At 42.9% G+C, this 19726-nt stretch overlaps 1 protein-coding gene across 2 annotated transcripts in view; it reads left to right on the top strand.

Moving 5' to 3' along the window:
• The window catches only part of uvrag (UV radiation resistance associated gene), a 79803-nt gene extending 62531 nt beyond the window's left edge, over positions 1 to 17272 (top strand). The window contains exons 14-15 of one of the 2 annotated variants that reach the window (XM_076751002.1): positions 5587 to 5678; positions 14509 to 17272. In XM_076751002.1, the coding sequence (XP_076607117.1) occupies positions 5587 to 5678; positions 14509 to 15337 (921 nt within the window). In that variant the 3' untranslated portion in view covers positions 15338 to 17272. Of the gene's footprint in view, positions 1 to 5586; positions 5679 to 7024; positions 7213 to 14508 lie in introns of those variants that run through there. The other variant, XM_076751004.1, reaches the window with a different exon arrangement.
• Positions 17273 to 19726: the final 2454 nt, after the last annotated feature.

Below are 19726 nucleotides of genomic sequence, written 5' to 3'. Positions count from 1 at the left end.
TTATGTTGAAGGTTTTGGGTTAAAATAAATATACTGTATAACACGAAAATGTATGAGGTCTGGCTTTGCAGTTTGGCCACAATGATAAGGCCAATACTGGACGAGTCAAATTGTTTACTGAAATGTCAAAACAACAGATCAGACGGAAATCTCAGTGTATGTAAATACAGCGTTCTAACGTGCACCGTATCAGCCCACTGAGGTGAACGGGTTGTTTACTTCGTGAAAGCGGAACTCGACCTTCGAGAAGTTGGCAACAACAGATCTGTTGGCCAACAGAAGAAAAGATGTCGATCAAAAGATCCCGAGCTTACGTGCGGCTCTCGGAGCTGTAAACAAAGACTAAAAGTAATTGGATCGACGTGCCACTGTGTGAGTCGGTTGTACGAAAACAAAGAGGCATAATGAGAAGATTACAGGAAACAAAAAGGCGTGCACACACATTTAATGGCCACTATAATGACAAGACGAAAACTTCACCTGCTGCCTTGAGGACAGCACGAGCTTGTAGCCTAGTCTGGAATCATCCGCAGGCAAGTTCTTGGCTGAAGTTGATAGATCCTTGAGCTTAATCATGAACAAAACATGAACTCTGTGTGAGGTGTGTGGTTTTCATGCACCGGCCAAATGCCTCCTGAGATAGATGCCCGAAAGCCGCTCTCACAAGCCAAGAAACTGTTGGTTATTGAGCATTTTATTGCATGTCTCACTTGAAATTCCATGCATTAAAATCTTTGAGGAGTGGCCCATATACATTACCACCCGTGTCCCTCCAAATAGAGTTGAACGCATCATTAGCTAAAAGCACAGCACATTAAAATTTTATGGATTTCGCTATTTTGTTGGACTCACCTGCAGAATGTGTTAGTTTTGAATAGTAATTGAGCAACAGTTTTAACTTTCAAAAACTGGTTAGTTGACTATACAGTTTGACTGGCCTCTTTGTTTGGCACACAGATCACTCAAACACTCTTAGCTTTGGTTTAATGATTAACAGCACAGCATGCAGACTGGCAGGATTAGTGGGAATGTTGATAGAAGTGACAGGAACTGTTTTTTATTTTAATTCTTTTTTTAATTTATTTTTTCATCGATATACAAGCTGTTCATGGATCAGTCATCTTAACCAGAAGTGGCACAGCCCTGACATGTTGTCAGTGGCAGGTTATCTCCCATAGCACCAGTTCTCTACATATGAGGTCTGTGTATGCATCTAATGTCTGCGTCAACCTCACGGTCTCCGCTGAAGTTTCCAGTCCACAGTTTGACCAGAGGGATGGTGGGAGGGAGGAACACCTGGTTAGCTACAACGAGCTGTCATAGGATCTAATGAGCTCCCTGATTATCTTCCCCAGGGAGTATGTAAAACCCATGTACTCTGTAAAATAGCCATTTCTATTTTTACCCCAGTGGACTAAAGCCTGCTGATTCTAAATCAGGGGGTAATTGTCTGTGATGCAGGTCAGACATACACAGGATACTCCAGAGTTTCATTTGGAGGCTTTTCACCTTTTGACACATGAAATGCAATGCTCTTGATGAAAATATCCTGCATCCCACATTTCTTTCACTGTCCGCCTCCAGTGACGATGGAAGACCACTTGTCAAATACTGCTAATTATATGCGCCAGTTGAACTGTTGGGATGTCTGTGTTGACAGGCGGCTCCTCCGGTGACCTCATAGCATTAAAGGCGGGGTGGGAGGAGGTGTGCTTTGTTACCTGGGCCACCCTCCGACACCACATCATCAACAATCAACCTCAAAATTCTCTGCAGCCCGCCCACATTCGTGGTCTGATCTGAGGGTGATTAGTACTGACAACCTCAGGGAAACAGTAATACGTGGCATAAGCCAGGCTGTGTTTGTTTAGCCGCTGTACAGAGCTCAGGGCAAACAAGCAGGTTTTGCCAAATGATGGGTGGCATGCACTGTAAACTGACTGGTTCCCGTCGGCTCTAGTCAGTTTGAATGTGTTTATGTGTGGTCATGGCTCCAGTGGATTGGCAGGCTAGGGGCTGTATACACTGCTGCATACTTTGGGCTGTTACTTTATCTTTGAGATGGATGAGGATGAGTCCCCAGACTCTCAGATGTAACAGGTCAGTTGCGTCCATCCTCTGAACTCTCACACACACTCATACCAAACCCTGCAGTCATACCAACTGGTTACCCACCACACATGCCGCGGACTCTCCAAGGCCCTTAGTGGGTCTTGTTGAATAGGTAAACAGGGAAGGGAGTGTCTAGACACAAAGGTGTGAGCAGCAATGAGGAGATGTGGCCGGATCTGTTTCACTATGTCATCATGCGAAAGATCCCCAGTGGGTGCCCCCACTCCACCTCCGCCCCTTCACCTCCTCTCGCCTTTCAGTCGTCCTCAATGGGCCCTGGAAATTTCTCACCACGATCTGGTTAGCCCCATTACAAAGAACCCCGTGGCCAGCTTGGAAGCGCTCTTCCATACACACATACGTACAAGCACGCAAAGGACTCCCCCAGCATTCATCACAATGATGAATGAAAGGGAAACTAGAAATGACAAGCTGCCTCAAGTGCACTGATTCTGAGCAATTTCTATGATCTAGTCTTGAGTTGTTGACATAGAAACACTCAGAGATTGTTTCTCCTTGCCGTGTTTGTATGAAATTTCTCAGAGATACTCATTTTACTGGGTTGTGGACTATGTAAATTTTCATTCCTGTTGTGTGCAACAGAAATCAGTTTGCTGTGTTTTTTACCTCATGTCAGCACAACACACTCACAAAAACCAGTTTGGGTTCATAGACCAGAATCTAAACCTTCATGCTCAGCTGTTTGTTTCCATCCTGCAGTCAGAGCTTTCATGGCTCTGTCAATTGGAAACCCAGCTTCATGTCATTAAGCTGCCTCACACATTTCTTCCTCTTTTACAACATTCTCTGTTCTTTTTTCCTCCAGATGACACAACAGGGTCACTAATGTTTTTCTGCTTGTCTCAAGTGAGCAGAAAAAAAGGGAGGGAGCTGATGGTTGCATATTTGACAGCCGGCATCCAGGATATATGCCTTCCTAGGACAAAGGCCACGAGCAGCACACATACATATACAGTGCACTCTGAGGAGACACTGAATTCAGCTTCCACCAGGGAGGGCCAGACCAGTTTATGAATATTGATAGAGACTGGCTGGGTCAGCTGTAGGGCTGCAGTATTCAGTCTTCCAAACTGTCTGAATGTGTTTAACACATCTGATTACAAAGACAGTGTGAATCAGCAGTCACCCCGTGCTGGTGGCTCTGCGCTGCTGCCAACCAGACACTTAACTCAAGTGTTGTTGTTGCCCACTGGCAGAGATTTGGCGAAAGCCAGAGTGAACGAGTGAACGTACATGCATGTAAATGTGTTGGCTTGTTGGAGGCATTAAGCATCCACAGATGTGCTTCCCAGTAACATCCTCCTGTTTTTTAATCCCCTCCCCCCAAACAAGCACCATAATCATGATGTGCGCCCGGAGCAAGCCAGTGATGTCACCCATCACTCTCTTGTCTTCACTCGTATCCAGTTTCCGTGTGCTGCACGCTTGGCAAGATCTCTTCACACAAGGAAAACAATAGGAGGCATGCATACAAATTCACACTCATGCTCTTTCTCTTTCCCACACACTCTCAGACATACAGGCGTGTAATTTGACATAGGGCTCCTGTCAGGCACGCAGTGTGGTTTTTACACTCGCACTTTAGAGCGCAGGCCGAGTAATGGGACTCATAGTTAGCATTTTGTCACACCTTCTAAGTAAGAATTGAAGAAAGCATTCAGTATATCCAACAAATGCTGTTTGCCTTTGCTGAAGCCATAATATTTATTCTTTGCTCATATCTGATTCACGATTTCTGATTCATACTTTCTAGACTGTAACCTTGAGATTTCCATGAGATTGGGATTTTCTTTTTTTTTAGCATCTGGCCACAGAACAAGCAAGCCCCCCTGCCCAATGTTGCTATGCTCTTTCTGTCTCTAAACTGGTGCCGTTATTGATCTTGGCCTACTGTTTCAAACCCAATTCCGTTCAGCCAGCCCTGTGGACAGCGCAGCGCCGTCATTTGGTCAGACCCTGAGGTTTACTCTGAGCCATGAATGGACCTCTATGTTGTTCTCGTAGGTTTTGGACCCTTCCATCACCAGCTGGGTTTCGAGGTGACACCCCTTGTCCAACTCCCTCAATCTGAGCTTCTTTTGATAAATCCATCCTCTGATACTGTCATGCTTGTTGTTTCTGTCACTCCCCGAACAGACCCGAACCATTTGAGGCCAGAACACACACATGCGCAAACATACTGGAACATGAATACAGACACACTTTAACACACATACTGTACCATTCATACCGTACAGTTTGTTCTTGCAGCTGTTCAGACAGAATGGGATTCAGCCATTTCATAGTAGAGGTAGAGTTTAAGTTTGACACACAAACAGGTTTGACTTATGTGTACTCCTCCTAAGCCACTCCTCTTGCCATAAGTCAAGCTCAAGAACCACTATGTATGCACTACAGTGCGGTTCTGAATATTTGTTACAGCCTTTACCACAAGAAGGCAGGTATTGATGTGTTTTGTGGGTTGCTGGTACCCTGAAAACCATTTGTCTGATCCTAAACTGAAAAACAAGGAAATGTGACCTTTGCCCTCTGAGGTTCAAAGATTTTTTTTCTCTGTAATTAATTTATTATCATGTCATTCATCAGTTTTGTGCTAATGAAGAAGCCGTATGCTATCTTGGGTGAGTGGTGTGTCAGAGTCATGTGTGCTTCGCCTGAAGTGTGTGTAAAGCTCAGAGTGGTTGCTGTGGCACCCGAGTGGAAACAAAACAGATGTCAGCTGGTGCAGGCAGTGTGTGTGACAGAGGAGCCTCAGTGAGATAGGCTGGACGTGCAGCATGATGCTCCTCTGCTGTCCAGTAATATAGGTTAAATAAACTCTCCGGGACAAGAGTTGGCTTGCTGTGACATCGCGCAACTGTTAGAGGAGATATTTCTGGCAGCAGAGCTGGAGTTTCAAGGTGGCCTTGTTGGGTTTTTTTTTTCGCCAGATTTGATTCTATCAACCTGAAATAAATCACTGTGGTACAAGGGAGGGAACATTCAAGGCCAAATTTAGTAGTGGGTGTACTGACGAGAGAGGGAGAGATCATGGGAGAATGTAATGGGATTTCTAATGTGCTCTCTTTGCCCCATTTCGTCCAGATGTTTTAACAGCGAGTTTGGCTGTTCTTGCCACCCGCATCTCATCCCCTGTCTTTCCACACACCTTACATATTAGTGCACATGCCTGTTATCAGGGAAGGCTGCCCATTGTGTGTCCAGATGAGTAATAGTCTGATGGGAAGAGTAGAACTGCGTCATGGTGAAAGAATGTAGACTTCAGACCTCTCCTGTTGGTAGTATTTCTTTCTTCTCTGAACGACATCCAAACATGGAGATCGTGCATACGTGTGATTTGCATTAGTGCTAGCCCAGCATACACTATATGGAGGGTATTTAGGGATGTAGGGATATAAAATGTGGTGGGTTCTTTGAGGTTAATGATTCAGTATGTGTTCCCTTGTCTTGCAGCTGAGATATCAACATGGCTTGACCACCCCAGACCTGCAGCAGACACTGCCCAACTTGAAGAACTTTCTGGAACATGGCCTGCTGGTCCGATGGTAAGAACCAGAAAGACACATCACACCTCAAATGTTTCTTCACAGGTCACTGAAGCCAGAAAGATGGCATATAAAAGTGACAGCCAAAGCTCAAACACTTTTATAAATAATCAGAATAGTTTAATTCTTTCATCAATTGATCATTTTTGTTGTCACTATTTCATTTGTTATGATCCCTGTGACCCCCATGGAGGCTCCACATAGGAAGTCACCGTAATGTCATTGAGTACTTGAGATAATGAAATGAACGTTAACTTAATATAAGACAGCTTAATTCGTAAACTATGAGCATGATAAGATTGTTTGTTGTAGTATAGCATTATTAATGCAAGACTGAAGATAACGGCCGTTCTGCCGAAAGCATCTTGTCTCTGTTTTGCTGGCACGCATGGTCATTAGAATTTGGCTGACCTCAATCATTTGAGGGCCATTTTTTCTGAAAATGTTTGTGAGCATGTAATTAACTCCTGATAATAATCCAAACAACTACGATTGTCAGTGGAGACTAGATCAGAGATCGCTGGTTCAGAAAGTACTTCTCCATTCCATGAAAAATCTTCAAAGCATTATTCTGGCGACAGGGTTAAAAAATGTGGGCTAAACCTCTGCGGTCCCAGGGAACAGCTGATTTACCAGCAAGGCAGACACGTGGCATTGATGTCATATCTGACCCGTATTCATTTTTTTTTCCCCTCAAAAGTTATTTCTGGAATATGTAACGCAACAGTATCAGCTCTTTGTCCATGATACAGCACAGATAGACACAGAGGAAAATAGATCATTCAGCTGTTACTGTACTTACCAGTTTGGAATTCTCTCTCTCTCTCTCTCTCTCTCTCTCTCTCTCTCTCTCTCTCTCTCTCTGTATATTGAGAGAGTGTGTAGATATATAGATGAGGTGTCAGCATACATACAGTCTTTTGCATTGACTAGGATTAATGGTAGACCACTTGTAAAAACAGTAGATTATAAATGGTCCTAGACAGGTTCCTTAGCGTGTCCCATAACTAGTAGAATTTACACTAGAATTTACACCTTTGAAATGATGTAAAACTTCTGTTCATCATAAGGACCTCCTCACTTTAAACAGGCAGAATTTGATAGTATTTGCAGCAGCTACTTTGTCCCGCTGAAGTGGAATGCTTAGATCTCAGCTTCTCTCCTTCAGCAGTCTTTTGGCCTGTGGGTAACCCTTCACTAAAACCCGAGAGTCAGGCTGTGTCAGACTTCAGCTCCAGTGCCCTATAAAAGAGAAAGCTGTCTTTGATCTCCACTCCTCTCCTAGGGTCAGCAAAGGGGAAAATGTGTATTACACACATTAATTGAATAATCTTTTGTTTTGAAAGGGAAGAAGCCATGAAAAGCCTCAGCTCTCAAATCAGCCCTCCACCACCCCCCTCCTTAATGGGAAGTGGAAGGGCCCAAAGATAGATGAGATGAAAGCATGGGCCCACGATCCCTGAAGCTATGTGAGTGGGCGTGTGTGTACGTGTGCTGTATGTGTGTATGTGTGTGTACACATGCGTGGAAGTTTTAAAAGAAGCGAAGGTGAGAGTTTAACAGTTTTACAGTGGCTTGCCACAGCCACACTCCTGTGCAACAACGAGACCACAGGGACAAGAACAACTGACTCAGAAGTCATCAGCTGAGAATCAAGAGACTGTTTTTCTCATCAGCTTGAGCAGCACTGAACTTCAAAAACATACATTGAGATCAGTCACATGTATTCTCATACAATATAGAGCTCAGCTACTAGAGCAGTAGATGAGCAACAGCGTAAAGAAATACAATTGTGCAACATTTAGCGAAAATGTGTATTTGCCTTCTTCCCCAGAGTTAGATGAGAAGATTGATACCACTCTCTCTCACTTCTGTGAAGCAGCCAGCAGCTGATTAGCTTAGCTTAGCAGAATGAGTCAAAGCAGGGGAAACAGTTTTCCTGGCTCTGTCCCAAATTAACATCCACCCACAGGCACCTCTTTAGTAATGAACACCTATAAAACCACATGTTATTCTTACATATTTACAACATGTCAATTAGTGAGCTTTAGCTTTCAACTTGTTGTTCTTTGCATCATGCTAGTCATCTCTTGAAAAACATTTTCATTTGTCTTTGTTCTTAAGCTTTTAACTTTTAACTATCCTGCAACTCCTCAATACAGGACAGTACAGTCCTTTGTGTTTGTTTCATTGTTCAGTTATCCACCACGATATCAATATGTCCCTTTATTTAAAAGCCACACTCAGATAAGCAAGACATACCGTTCTGTAAGAAGCTCCATAGTGATGAAATATAAGTCAGGATATAGTTACAAAATGGTATAATTTATGCAAAAAAGCATGATGGGAAAATATCAAACTTCATATATATATATTTTATACTATGCTATATACTATCCTTATATACATATATAGATATGTGCGTGCGTGCGTGCGTGCGTGCGTGCGTGCGTGCGTGCGTGTGTGTGTGTGTTTGTGTGTGTGTTTGTGTGTGTGTGTCCTAAGATTTAAGTTACAGTGATTGTGAATACACTTCCCCTCCTCTGATCATAGGACCTTGCACCTTCAGCCTAACTTAAACCCTCCAGCAAGGATGGGGAGGTGACTGCTTCACAGTACCTTGTAATCAGGAGGATACACACTAATTTCCTTCGTACATCAGTTCCAGCCTTGCTTTCTCCCTTGTTTGAAAAAGCCTGAATTCAGATACAATAAATTCAGATACAATTTCCAGCGCTGGGAACCAACTTATGAAATATGGATAAAAAATATCCATACCTGCATAGCAGCTGCAGGTAATTATCCTATAGACTGTGAGCGAGAGGCTAATCTGCTTCCTCTGTCCCTCCTTGCCACCTCTTTCTTCCCCTCCATGCATCCAAACAGGGATGATGTGATGAAGGATATGACCGAGGGCACCGTTTCCAGAACAGATTTGGAAACGGTTCCTCCCTCCATGTAGAACTAATTCAGCATACATCCAGTCTGCAGGGAGCGCCTTTGCCGTAGCACAGAGAACCACACAATGGGAGTATAGTGGATTCGTCTTGGACCTTTTATACAGACTGGATGGAATAACTGCGGATTAGCTGAGTGTATGTAAGAAAAAAGTAATTTTTGTACGGTGGGCTACATGATGCTCCTCTGGCGAGCTGCTGATCATATCTTTATACATTTTCAAACAGCACAGCCTCAGACACACATCATAACATGTCATAATATATACAGTCCAGCTCTGGTGAAAAATGGGCAGTAGAGGTTTTTTTTTTAATCTTACTGAAGGATGAGAAACAGCGGAAAAATGGTGAATCTATTACCAAGAGGCAGACAGAGACAGCACCAGAAACCAGCTCTTTGTAAACTGTACAGTCTGCCGAGATCAAAGTAAATGCGTTCAACATGCTCCCATTTGCCGCTCCACATCCGCTGAGGGCCTGGCACAGGCTCACAGGGGCCCTAATCCCACTCCGGTGGCTGGAAGCAGGGCTACGTACACGGGGGGGAGGCAAGGTGTGGCAGAGCGCCTGGCTGGGCAGATTCAACACTGCAGATGGAGCATGTGAACCTCCCCAAAGACCCCATAGTGAGTGAAAAGTTAGCACAACAGTACCTATAACATATACAGTATAATAAAGATTTTGAAGGTACATTGATACTGACAGGTGTCCTATAGATTTACTATATTTATGATAATGGTTGATGTGTGTAAGGATAGATGAGGAATATTTCCATTTTTCCTGTTCATGTGATATTTTTTTAAGGTACAGTGGTTCTTCAAAAACCACCTCCCCCTTATCCTTTGGGAGTAATAATGCAATTTCTATTCCATTTTTTTCTCCTTCTGTAAACCATTATTTTAACCAACCACATGCTTAAATTTAATTCTTTCAAAGGAAGTTACTAAAACATGATAGCTCAGGTACATTATAGATACATATAGTATAAATACATACAGTATGAATGTGTCCACTAAATTAACTGACCAAGTGTGTCAAGTTTTAGTAACTGAGTACACTGCTCATCATAACCGTACACAGGAAGAAACAATACTCCTACTATTCACTGCACAGCTTATGTTTTCATATGGATGATGTATAGATAAATTACAAATTCCTACTACTTTTAGGATGTCCATGTGTTTGAGTTGAGTTAGCAAGGAACAGACAAGGCAGTCCAACTCTGATCAGAGTATTTGTCCAAAATATCCTCAAATGTGCTGCCACAGAGTTTTCACAGAGAATGCAGAGAACTAGATAGCTTTAGTGACATCGTGCTGCTCGTGGGAGATCATACCCGCTCAATCCAAGTTACATAGAGCAAGAACAGGCGCAGACGGGAAATGAAAGAGGAGCCATTCTCCCTATTACAAGGTAAAATAGTTGTGTAATGTTGCTTTAAGTAATTATTCTACTTCACTGTAATAATACTGACTACCATGGAACAGCAGCAACACAAGCTTATTGCTTCTGCTGATATTGAGCTTCAGGTGATTGTTGTTGCACCATGTGATGAAGCTCTCTGTCAGTCCTCTGTACTCTGTAAAAACAGTGTCTAAGTGAAGACAGCTTGTTTCTCACTAGAAATGATTCTCTGGAATCATACATGTCAATACAGTGATAACTTTAATTTAGTTCAAAAATAAACTTAATAACTTTTATTAAATTCCTTCAAAGGCTTCACTATGTGTATTCTCTGAGTGTGGACAGGCATGTATGTTAACTGCATACAACCCTGCGGCGGGGATTCTAGTTTGCTTTTATTTTTAATACTGGTATATTTTTGTTGCAGCATTAACTTTGCAATAGATGTTTCAGATAAAGTACCTTTGAGCACTGTGAGGGTGTTTATATTGTTAGCTTGTTGATCATGTTGCACATGCTATGCTGTGAGGATTCCCTGTTTTCATAGGCCAGACAGTAAAAAAGTCCTCCCCTGTTAAAACAAAAAAAAAAAAACATAGCTTCCAGCATGCTGCATATCAAATTTTAGTAATGTTTGCTCTTGTAGTTTCACAGGGATTTCCCTAAACCACATCAAACAACCAAATCTTATCTGCCATTATTTGTTTTGGCCCAAAATTATGGCTCCTTAACAGGATTTGGATATGGACAGGGGCATGTTGCGAAGCCTGTCGGGGGGTTGGACAGTGGAAAGGTCTGGCTGACTGAATTCCAGAGTCAGCCTGAAATATGCCAGGTTTGACATCAGCAGTGGAAAGGAAGGAGAGCAGGCCGAAAGCTTTGAGGAGTGAAGGCGATTTCTGGCTCAGCGTGTCACGTTTTCTGCTTGATGATTTAGACAGAAGCCTCTTAGCAGCATTTACAGCGTGCAGCAAAGTTGTTGTGGGGGTAATGTAAGAGAGGCTGGGAGCCAGTGAAACTTAAAGACTTACTGTCAGTGGAGGAAACCTATCACTGCACAGCTGTGTATCATACATTAGGGATGGGCAACAGGCCTTTTTCCCATCAGTATGGTATGTTGAGCTGCTATCATGAATTCCCTTTGCTCTTCATGAATGTCTTGGACAAAGTCCAAGTTACACAGAGCATTTGAAATCTGAGCCCTCTAATTTTAAAGTCCCATCTTTATTAATAGTGTACACATAGGGGGTAGTTTCCTCATGTGGATTAATAGAATATGTTATTTTAGCTTTGTTCATTATTGTGTTTATTGATCCAGTTATTGTAGTATTGTGTAATAGTTGTTGAAAGCAACCTTTCCCAAAGCTCAAGCCATTACAGTGGAAAGTTTAAAACATTTAATATGCTTATGCGATGAGGAATGCTAAAGATTTGCCAAATCACATAATTACATGCACAATAACAGCTTCTAGTGGACCGCAGCATCTAACAGAGTAAGCATTACTATACGGGTCATGACTCAGTGATGCCTGGCAAATCAAGAATGAATATTGTCTCTACAGAACTCTGACACTCAATATTTAAACCCAACTATGTTTTTAACTAAATGAAATCTACAGCCACACTAGCAGCACTGTGAGCCTGTGCTTTGGCACAGTGGTCGATGAATACAAGCTAACTGCTAACATTAGCATGCTAGAATGAAGTGATAATGCTGAACAAATTTGAAAGTTTAACTGGTGATCGACAGTCCAGGGATCACCACAGTCATAACAAGTCATCCTGAGGGGGACATGAATGCATGTAGCAAATGTCATTTTCAGTTGTTGTTGAAATATTTCATTCAAACCCACAAATGTCAGCCTCATGGTGGTGCTTGAGCAAAAGTCAGGGGATTAGTCTTTAGGTTTCATCCTCTAGGAACCATGAACACTAATCCATCAAGTGGATGTTGAGATTTAACTGGATAAGTGGAAATTTTGAACCACCAAGTAGTAGGGTTCATCCTCTGGGGAACATGATGGCAAACTCTCCAGTAGCTGTTTAGAGAGCTGGTTTGGACTGATGTTTTAGTCTACTCTGGACCGTAGTGGTGGACCAACAGATAGACAGACACACATTGCCATCCCTGGAATTCCATTCCACCTCTTTAAAAACTACTTGTAAGAATGATGCAAGGATAAAGAAAGTTCAGAGTGGGAACAGGTTAAATGTTGAATATGAGAAATCAGTGTACCGAGAATGTCAACAAGAGACACAGTTAGCTTATGCAAGGTTGTGTAAGTATTTGGCCTTATTCACTTTGTAAGAGCAACACTGCATGAGTTCCAGCTCTTCCAGTCAACTTGAGAAAATGTTTTTCAGCAGTTCTGCCTTCCAACCATCCTCATTCGGCACACATGCTGACAGTGGCCATACATGTGTAGCCTAATTGCCCACATTAAAAAACATGTCATCATTTCAACAGTTAAAATGTCTCAAGAAAAAAAAAATGTTATGACTGCCCAGAGGTTTGCTTGGCTCAAGTCCTGACTGACACACCCAGTTTCCTCTGTTACTCATACAATGCTGCACAATTTGACGCAAAAGTAGACCTAACCTAGAAACCAAATGGAACAAAATACCACGGTCCAAATACAAAATTCCTCATTATGCTAAAGACCTGGTGGGATGACCATGTGATTTTATGCCAGCGTCAATAATACATTTGTTTGTGGCGTAGATGGCCTGCTAAAATCAGACCAAATGGACTATATGAGAGACCCAGCTGGAGGGAGGAATGGATGAAAATGACTGACGATAATTAAAATCAAAGCCGTCTAATCAGCCGTTGCTGTGAGGAAGGCACTCAGTCAAGCAAAAAACATGCAGTAGTTACTTATTAGCTTGGTATAAATGACGCATGGAAACCTTAAACTCATCTTTTCCAAACCTGTATTGTGTTTTGAAGAGTCTTAACTGCATTTTCCACTTACTTAAATGATAATTGACTTCTCATGACATCTGTCTTTATTCCTCTCTACCGAATCAGACTTAGAATTTTTGGACTGGCTTTCAAAGAGCACATGATGCTTTCGTTCGGAAAGTCACAGATAAGTGTTTGAGATGGCAAATCATTCAACTTTTCTCCATTCATTATTTTTCATTTGTCTTTCATTAGGTGTTAAAGAGCACATTGTTTTTCCATTTTGCCCCAAAATGCTTTTCGGCAGAGTTGACCATGTGCTTGTTAGAGGACCAGGCTAAAGCCAGCTGTATGAAATGATGTGTTTTGAGGGACGTATACTGCCAAGTAAAGCACAGTCCATCCCCTGCTCTGCCCACTTAATAGGAACACCCTCACAGGATCAGGTCATTACCCTATGCCTTTGTTTTCTTAACTTTGACCTTGGTTGACCGTCCAACATTTGCAACTGCATGTCTCCAATTATCTTTAATGTTAGCCATGAGCCACAGTATTTACAGGTTGTTACTGAAGGCGGTTACATACTGTACCTTCAGACCGTGGATGGTTCTCATTTACTGAATCACAGGCACTTTGAAGTTTGACAAGTTTCACTTAAAACTGGACAGGCTTTTCCACTCTTCACGCCAGAGTGTCCTGCCTGTGAACCCTGTCAGGACCACCTCGGCAGGGTGCCTGCATGGGTTAAGGTCAGGGCCCTTTTAACGAGCTGTCGTGTTTAGTGGTGAAACTGTCCATCAGACAGGGAGGCAGTACACAGTAAATGCATACATCAACCAGTGCCCCGGTGCCAAGGACGTTATTATTACTACTTACTATAATGGCTGCATGTCTAACTGAGCAAGCAGAGATTTGTCCTCAACACTTTAACTAACACATGTGAATTTCTGGAGAGCACAGGGGGGCCCTGTTTAACCTTTGACCCCAACAGTACAGTGTCTGAGCTCCTGAGATAGCGGAATGGTCACGTTAAGCAGACCTCTTAAGTAGTCCGGTGATCTTGGCCTTGGCTATCGGAAGAGGCAGTGAGGCCCCCTATTTAAGTAAATTTATGGCTCCAGTACTGGGGTAGGGCGGGGTGTCCCAGACCCCAAATCTGTTATCTGTTATTGAGAAAAATGTCTGACATACTTGGGTGGACGCCTGCTGCGTGCTTCAAGTCAGCAAAATGTGTGTGAGTGTAGTCTCACAGGCTGTATAAATGTTTTCTGGGTGTTGTAAGGTGGAGTGATTTACAAAGAGCTGCAGCTCTCCTGGATCAGAGGAAGGACTTGTGTGCTTAGGGTGGAGGGTTGCTGATGACATCAATGGCCGTCTCATTCGACCGCTCACAAAGTCCCAGTCTTTTATGTTAGCTGTCGGGATCATTGCTTACAGTGGTAAAATGAATACAGTCTAAATTGTATCTTGAATTTGATACTATGTATAGAAATAGTTTGATTTTCATTGCTGTTATTTATGCCCTCTTATTTAGTGTGTTTCTCTCTCTCTTTGTTCCTCACAGTGACAGACACCATGTCTCTAGCTCCATCCCAGTGCCAACCAAGTGTCAGCTGGGAGTGTCTCCTGCCTCAGATATAGGATACCCCTGCCACACCAGCTCCCCAGACCGAGGCCTGAGGAAAAGGGCGAGCTCTGAGGCTGATAAGCCTAAGTACAAGGCAACTCCTCCACCCAGCTACAACACAGCCATGGGTGAAGAGCAGCCCCCGGCTGGCCTGGCACCGCCCTCGCCATCAGCCAAACACCTGTCCTCCTCCCTTGATGCCGGCATGGCCTCACTCAACCTGGCTACAGAGGCCAACAAGGAGGGAGAGCAGAAGGAAGAGAAGGAGGAGGGGAGGGAGACAGCAGTCGAGGTGGACAGAAGCATTGACAGAGAGATTGAAGTAGATAAAGAAGAAGAACAAGAGCAACCAGCCAGTAGTACAGTTGTACCCAACTCTTCTACAGTGCAGGACGCTGGTGAGGAAACAGTGGCCACTAGTCAGCACACAGGTGCCATGAACGGCTCTTTGGTACCAGGACAGGCTCCTGTTAGCCTGGTCCCAGAGCTGCGCTGTTCTGTGGAGCAAGCTGAGGAGATCATGGGCACAGAGGCCACAGGTTTAGGCCTGGGGTTGGGGTTAGGGTTGGGGTTAGGGCTAGCGGATGAGGCCCGAATGGAAGACTACCGCTGCATCCCTGTGGACCACGCTGTAGCTGTGGAGTGTGATGAACAAGTGCTGGGTGAGCTGGACGTCGCAGGGTTCGAGGAGTTCTCCAGGCGCATCTATGCACTAAATGAGAACATGTCCAGCTTCCGCAGACCACGCAAGAGCTCTGAGAAATGAGGCAGAGGACCTAAGGAGAGAGGAAGGCATGAAGAAACTTGCACAGGGAGTTTGGATAAATCCAAGGCAGGGACATGAACTGAGAGGACAAGGGTGGGGTTCCCACTCCCTTATCGCAGCATCAAAAATCATAGGAGCTATTCTGAAATAATGACCAATTTGCACTTATTGTAAACATTTCCATAGTAATCTTTTAAATGAGACACAGTTAAAAGTGCAGGTATTGGGACAGTAAGCTTAACTTTTATTTTTGATGCCAGCTTTAATATATTTTTTAACAATGGATGGAACAATGAACCATTATTCAGACATTTCTATTCTCAAAATTCTTTCACCTCTATGAATTAATGTCACTTAATGTAGGCTGTTGTTCAATAGCAGGGGACCATTAATGTAAAATGACACACAATGTATACCGCTTGCACAGCCAATAACAGCCCCTGACTTCTTGTACAAAACATCATTGTCTCTAAATTGCGTTTAAGATTCACATCCACACATCAGACTGAGCGCACCAGGGTATAAAAATGTTTCAGCGCAGTAGCCCCAAAACCTTTTCCTTATCACTGTACCTCAAGTTTCCCCCTTGACTACAGAAGCATCTGCTTGCTTCTTCACTTGTTGAGTTTTGTTTTGGACAGTATATCAGTTATAGAACCATTAATATAAATGACAAACGCACACACAGACAATGGTTACAACTGGAAGTGTTATCAGAGTCATGCTCTATCACACAGCCTGCTCTCCCAGTACTTACACCTTTGACTGCACAAGCAAATGTTTAGATGCTTCCCGAGCCTTCTTTCAAGGTGCATGACAGTGGGTGTGTGCAGGAGGGAGGATGTGGTGTGTGTGTGTGTGTGTGTGTATATGTATGTATGTATGTATGTATGTATGTATGTATGTGTATGTGTATGTGTATGTGTGTGTGTGTGTGTGTGTATGTGTATGTGTGTGTGTTTGGTGCATCACATTTGCATGTAACCCCAATCACAGTTAGGTTTCCAGTAATCCCAGCAATGACCTTTTGAACCAGGCAGGATTGTGCTACTATAAAGTGAGGTGGGAGCTGGAACCAGTAGCCCAATCTGACTCCCTAACTGTGACACACAGCGTTTCCTCCAATGCACCAACTCAACCCGGGCGTCATTCTCCACACGGGGTCGAGTTTCTCCTTCAGGTCTTAAGACAAGGATCACAAGAGTGGCAGACTGGAGCTTACAGCACATGGCAGGGATACGGTGCAATTGTTTTTCTGTCCATCTCCATGTCCTCTTTCTTTTCTCTTTTATTTTTTTCAATTTTAATGTATCCCATCAATATTAACACCAATGTTAATGTTAAGTCCACTGATTCTCATATTCAGTAGACCAAAAATGTAATTCTATGTGTGTGTTCCATTGGAATGTCTCACTCAGGCTCTACTATAAGTGTTAATAGCAAGTGTCTCAATCCCATTGGCTGTGATTTTGTCCTGTGTCTCCATGTTCTGAATGCTTTCTTTGCACTGGTGTTCAGTTATTGCGTTATTTATGTCTCTCAACAGTTGTGTGTGCTTTGTTTAAAAGGAAATCAATATCTAGTTTTATTTTCCCCACTCACATGGGATGTCGCTCATTATTACTGTCGAATGTGAGACTGATATCATAACCAGTGTCTGGGTCCTGATGTGGACAGCTGCTTTGCATTGCCCGCTGTGACAAAGATGAACTCTCCACTGGCAGCACGCACTGTGTTTCAGATCCAGCGGTGTGTTTGCTGACTGTTGAGAAGTATTGTATTTAAAACAAGAAGATGAACCATGTTAGATCATTTCCATAAACTGCTATACAGTTCAGTAAGTGACCATGTACATATACTTTTGTATGGAGGGTTTTTTTTTTTTGTTATTAAAGACTTGCAGTCTAATGGCATGTATGTATGTAGCCCCCTTTACGAGCTGTCTGCCTACATTTGTGTTGGTGTGAGTGTGCTCAAGTTTGCCTGGTACAGCAGTGGAATTATGAGATGAAACATGGAAGCCATGATGGTTTCAAAATGGTATGAAAATGGACTAAATTCTCCTGGAAGCATTTAAAGTCCACAGCCATGCTAGCAACATTATGAGAGAGCTAAATGCTAAGATGTCATAATGTTTACCATGGTCCTCACCATCTTTAGTGTGTTGGCATGCTAGTAGTGCTAGTTAGCACTAAACACAAAGGTAGGATGAGGTTGGGTTAGGGCTGAACAACTACCATAATACAGGTCAACAGGTGTTTGCATTCTGCTTAGACCTCTGCTCACCCTCCATGTTAGAGCTAGATTAATACAGCTGTTTCTTAATTAATTGATTGGGATTGAGGTGATACAGTATCCATCAGAATTCCCTAAAGCCCATAGAGTTGGCATCAAATTGTTTGATTTCTCCGATCAACACTGCACTGCCTAAAGACATCCAGTTTACTATCATATAAGACAAAGAGAAGCAGAAAATGGAGAAGTTGAATCTTCGTTATTTTGCGCTTATCAAAATAGTTGTAGATTAATTTTTTCAATCAACAACTCAATGAATCGACTCATCAATGTTTTACCCCATGTATCAATAAAAAAATGGACCTCTCACAGCAGACATGTTGATTGGTCATAGCTGGAAGTGCACAGGCAGAACCAATAACATTAAAGATGACTGTTCCATGTATGTGTCACAATGAGCACAAGACAAGGACACACAGCAGACCTGAATGGAAAGCAGCCTTTATTGCTGTTATTGAACTCATTATGAATCACACCCGTGCTTTTCCTGCTATATCAAATGAAAATGTCTCCTCCAGCACAATCTTGGCTAACTAATCAACTAAAAATTAGTTCAGTCTGGTCCAACCAGAAACACCTGCCTCGCTGGATCAGGGGCCTTTAATTACAATTCATGTACTCATGATTATGCATAAAAAAACAAATATGGTTGATATTTTTTTGGCTTATAAAGACATTACTTCATCAGTCACTTGTGGACACGGGAAGGACTCCAGGTTCATCCTCCTTCGAACTGTCTGAATCACATTCATCTGGAAGGTTTGGGCTTTTCATCTTTCATGCTTTTATATGTTTTTCATGTGCCTGGAAGGTGTCCTATCTGGAATATTTTACATGTGGCACAGTTTAACTAAGTTAGAACCTTATGTTCTTGACAGGTTCTTAATTTAGATTTTAGAGAACATGCTGCACCTAGGATCCCTGTTTATTATGGGGAATAATATTGTGAAATTTTGTGCTGACTTCAGAAAAAGCTTCAAGTGCAACATGAGAAACATTGTCTGATGCCTTTTTCTGCCCGTCTGTCATAACCTGTACTTTAGCCAGCATCATAGAGGGGTGACGGGTAGTTTTTATATTTTGGTTAGTTATTAGAGGCTGCAGCTGAGAGTCACTTTCACTTGACTGTTTGCATCTACATCAATCATTAATCTAATGCACCACCCGGCCAGCACGCTAAGTGAACCAAACCAAGCACTCCCAAGATGTGTGACCAACAGGTGCACGCTGGGTTTGGTTAAATGCTAAATGATAAAATGTCCATGGTTTGGAGGACTGGTTACAGTGGGACAGAGCGGTTTAGAGGACTGGTTGAAATGGGACAGAGAGGCTGAGTGGACTGGTTATAATGGGACAGAGGTTCAGAGGACTGGTTATAGTGGGATAGAGAGGTTTAAATGACTGGTTGTGGTGGGACAGAGAGGCTGAGTGGACTGGTTATAATGGGACAGAGGTTCAGAGGACTGGTTATAGTGGGATAGAGAGGTTTAAATGACTGGTTGTGGTGGGACAGAGAGGCTGAGTGGACTGGTTATAATGGGACAGAGGTTCAGAGGACTGGTTATAGTGGGATAGAGAGGTTTAAATGACTGGTTGTGGTGGGACAGAGAGGCTGAGTGGACTGGCTATAGAGGGACAGAGGTTTAGACAACAGGTCTCAGAACGGTCATCAAGAAGCTGAACTAAGAGCTGAGTGTTGAGGACCTGGCGGTGCATAAAGCTCACAGAGTGACGTTCAGACAGATGAGTATGTGCCAGTCACAGAGACATCAACAATCACTCCGTTGCCTAGAAACCGAGCATTGTGTGTGCTCTATGAGTAAAACTGCAACTCCCTTTGCTTTAATATGTGTGTTTGTGGCTGCGGCTGCTGCGGACTTTCTATTGTTTATGCATCTCTGTGTTGTCTGCTGTGGTGATGTTTTATTCTGCTGTTAAAGTGGCAGTTATCTCATGTCTGTAGCCTCATATTCCTACTTTTTTATTCATTGTTGGTCATTTGTGTTTAATTGTCTGAGCTTCAGTGGGTTTGCCAAAGGGATTTAAACCTTTTCCTTCATTCGCCCTGACAGTGTGGGCACTATAGGCTTTACA

This window comes from Chaetodon auriga, chromosome 15, assembly GCF_051107435.1.
Source record: "Chaetodon auriga isolate fChaAug3 chromosome 15, fChaAug3.hap1, whole genome shotgun sequence".
Lineage (NCBI taxonomy): Eukaryota > Metazoa > Chordata > Actinopteri > Chaetodontiformes > Chaetodontidae > Chaetodon > Chaetodon auriga.
The sequence above is the reverse complement of the archived record's forward strand: the minus strand, read 5'-3'. Positions and strand labels throughout refer to the sequence as shown.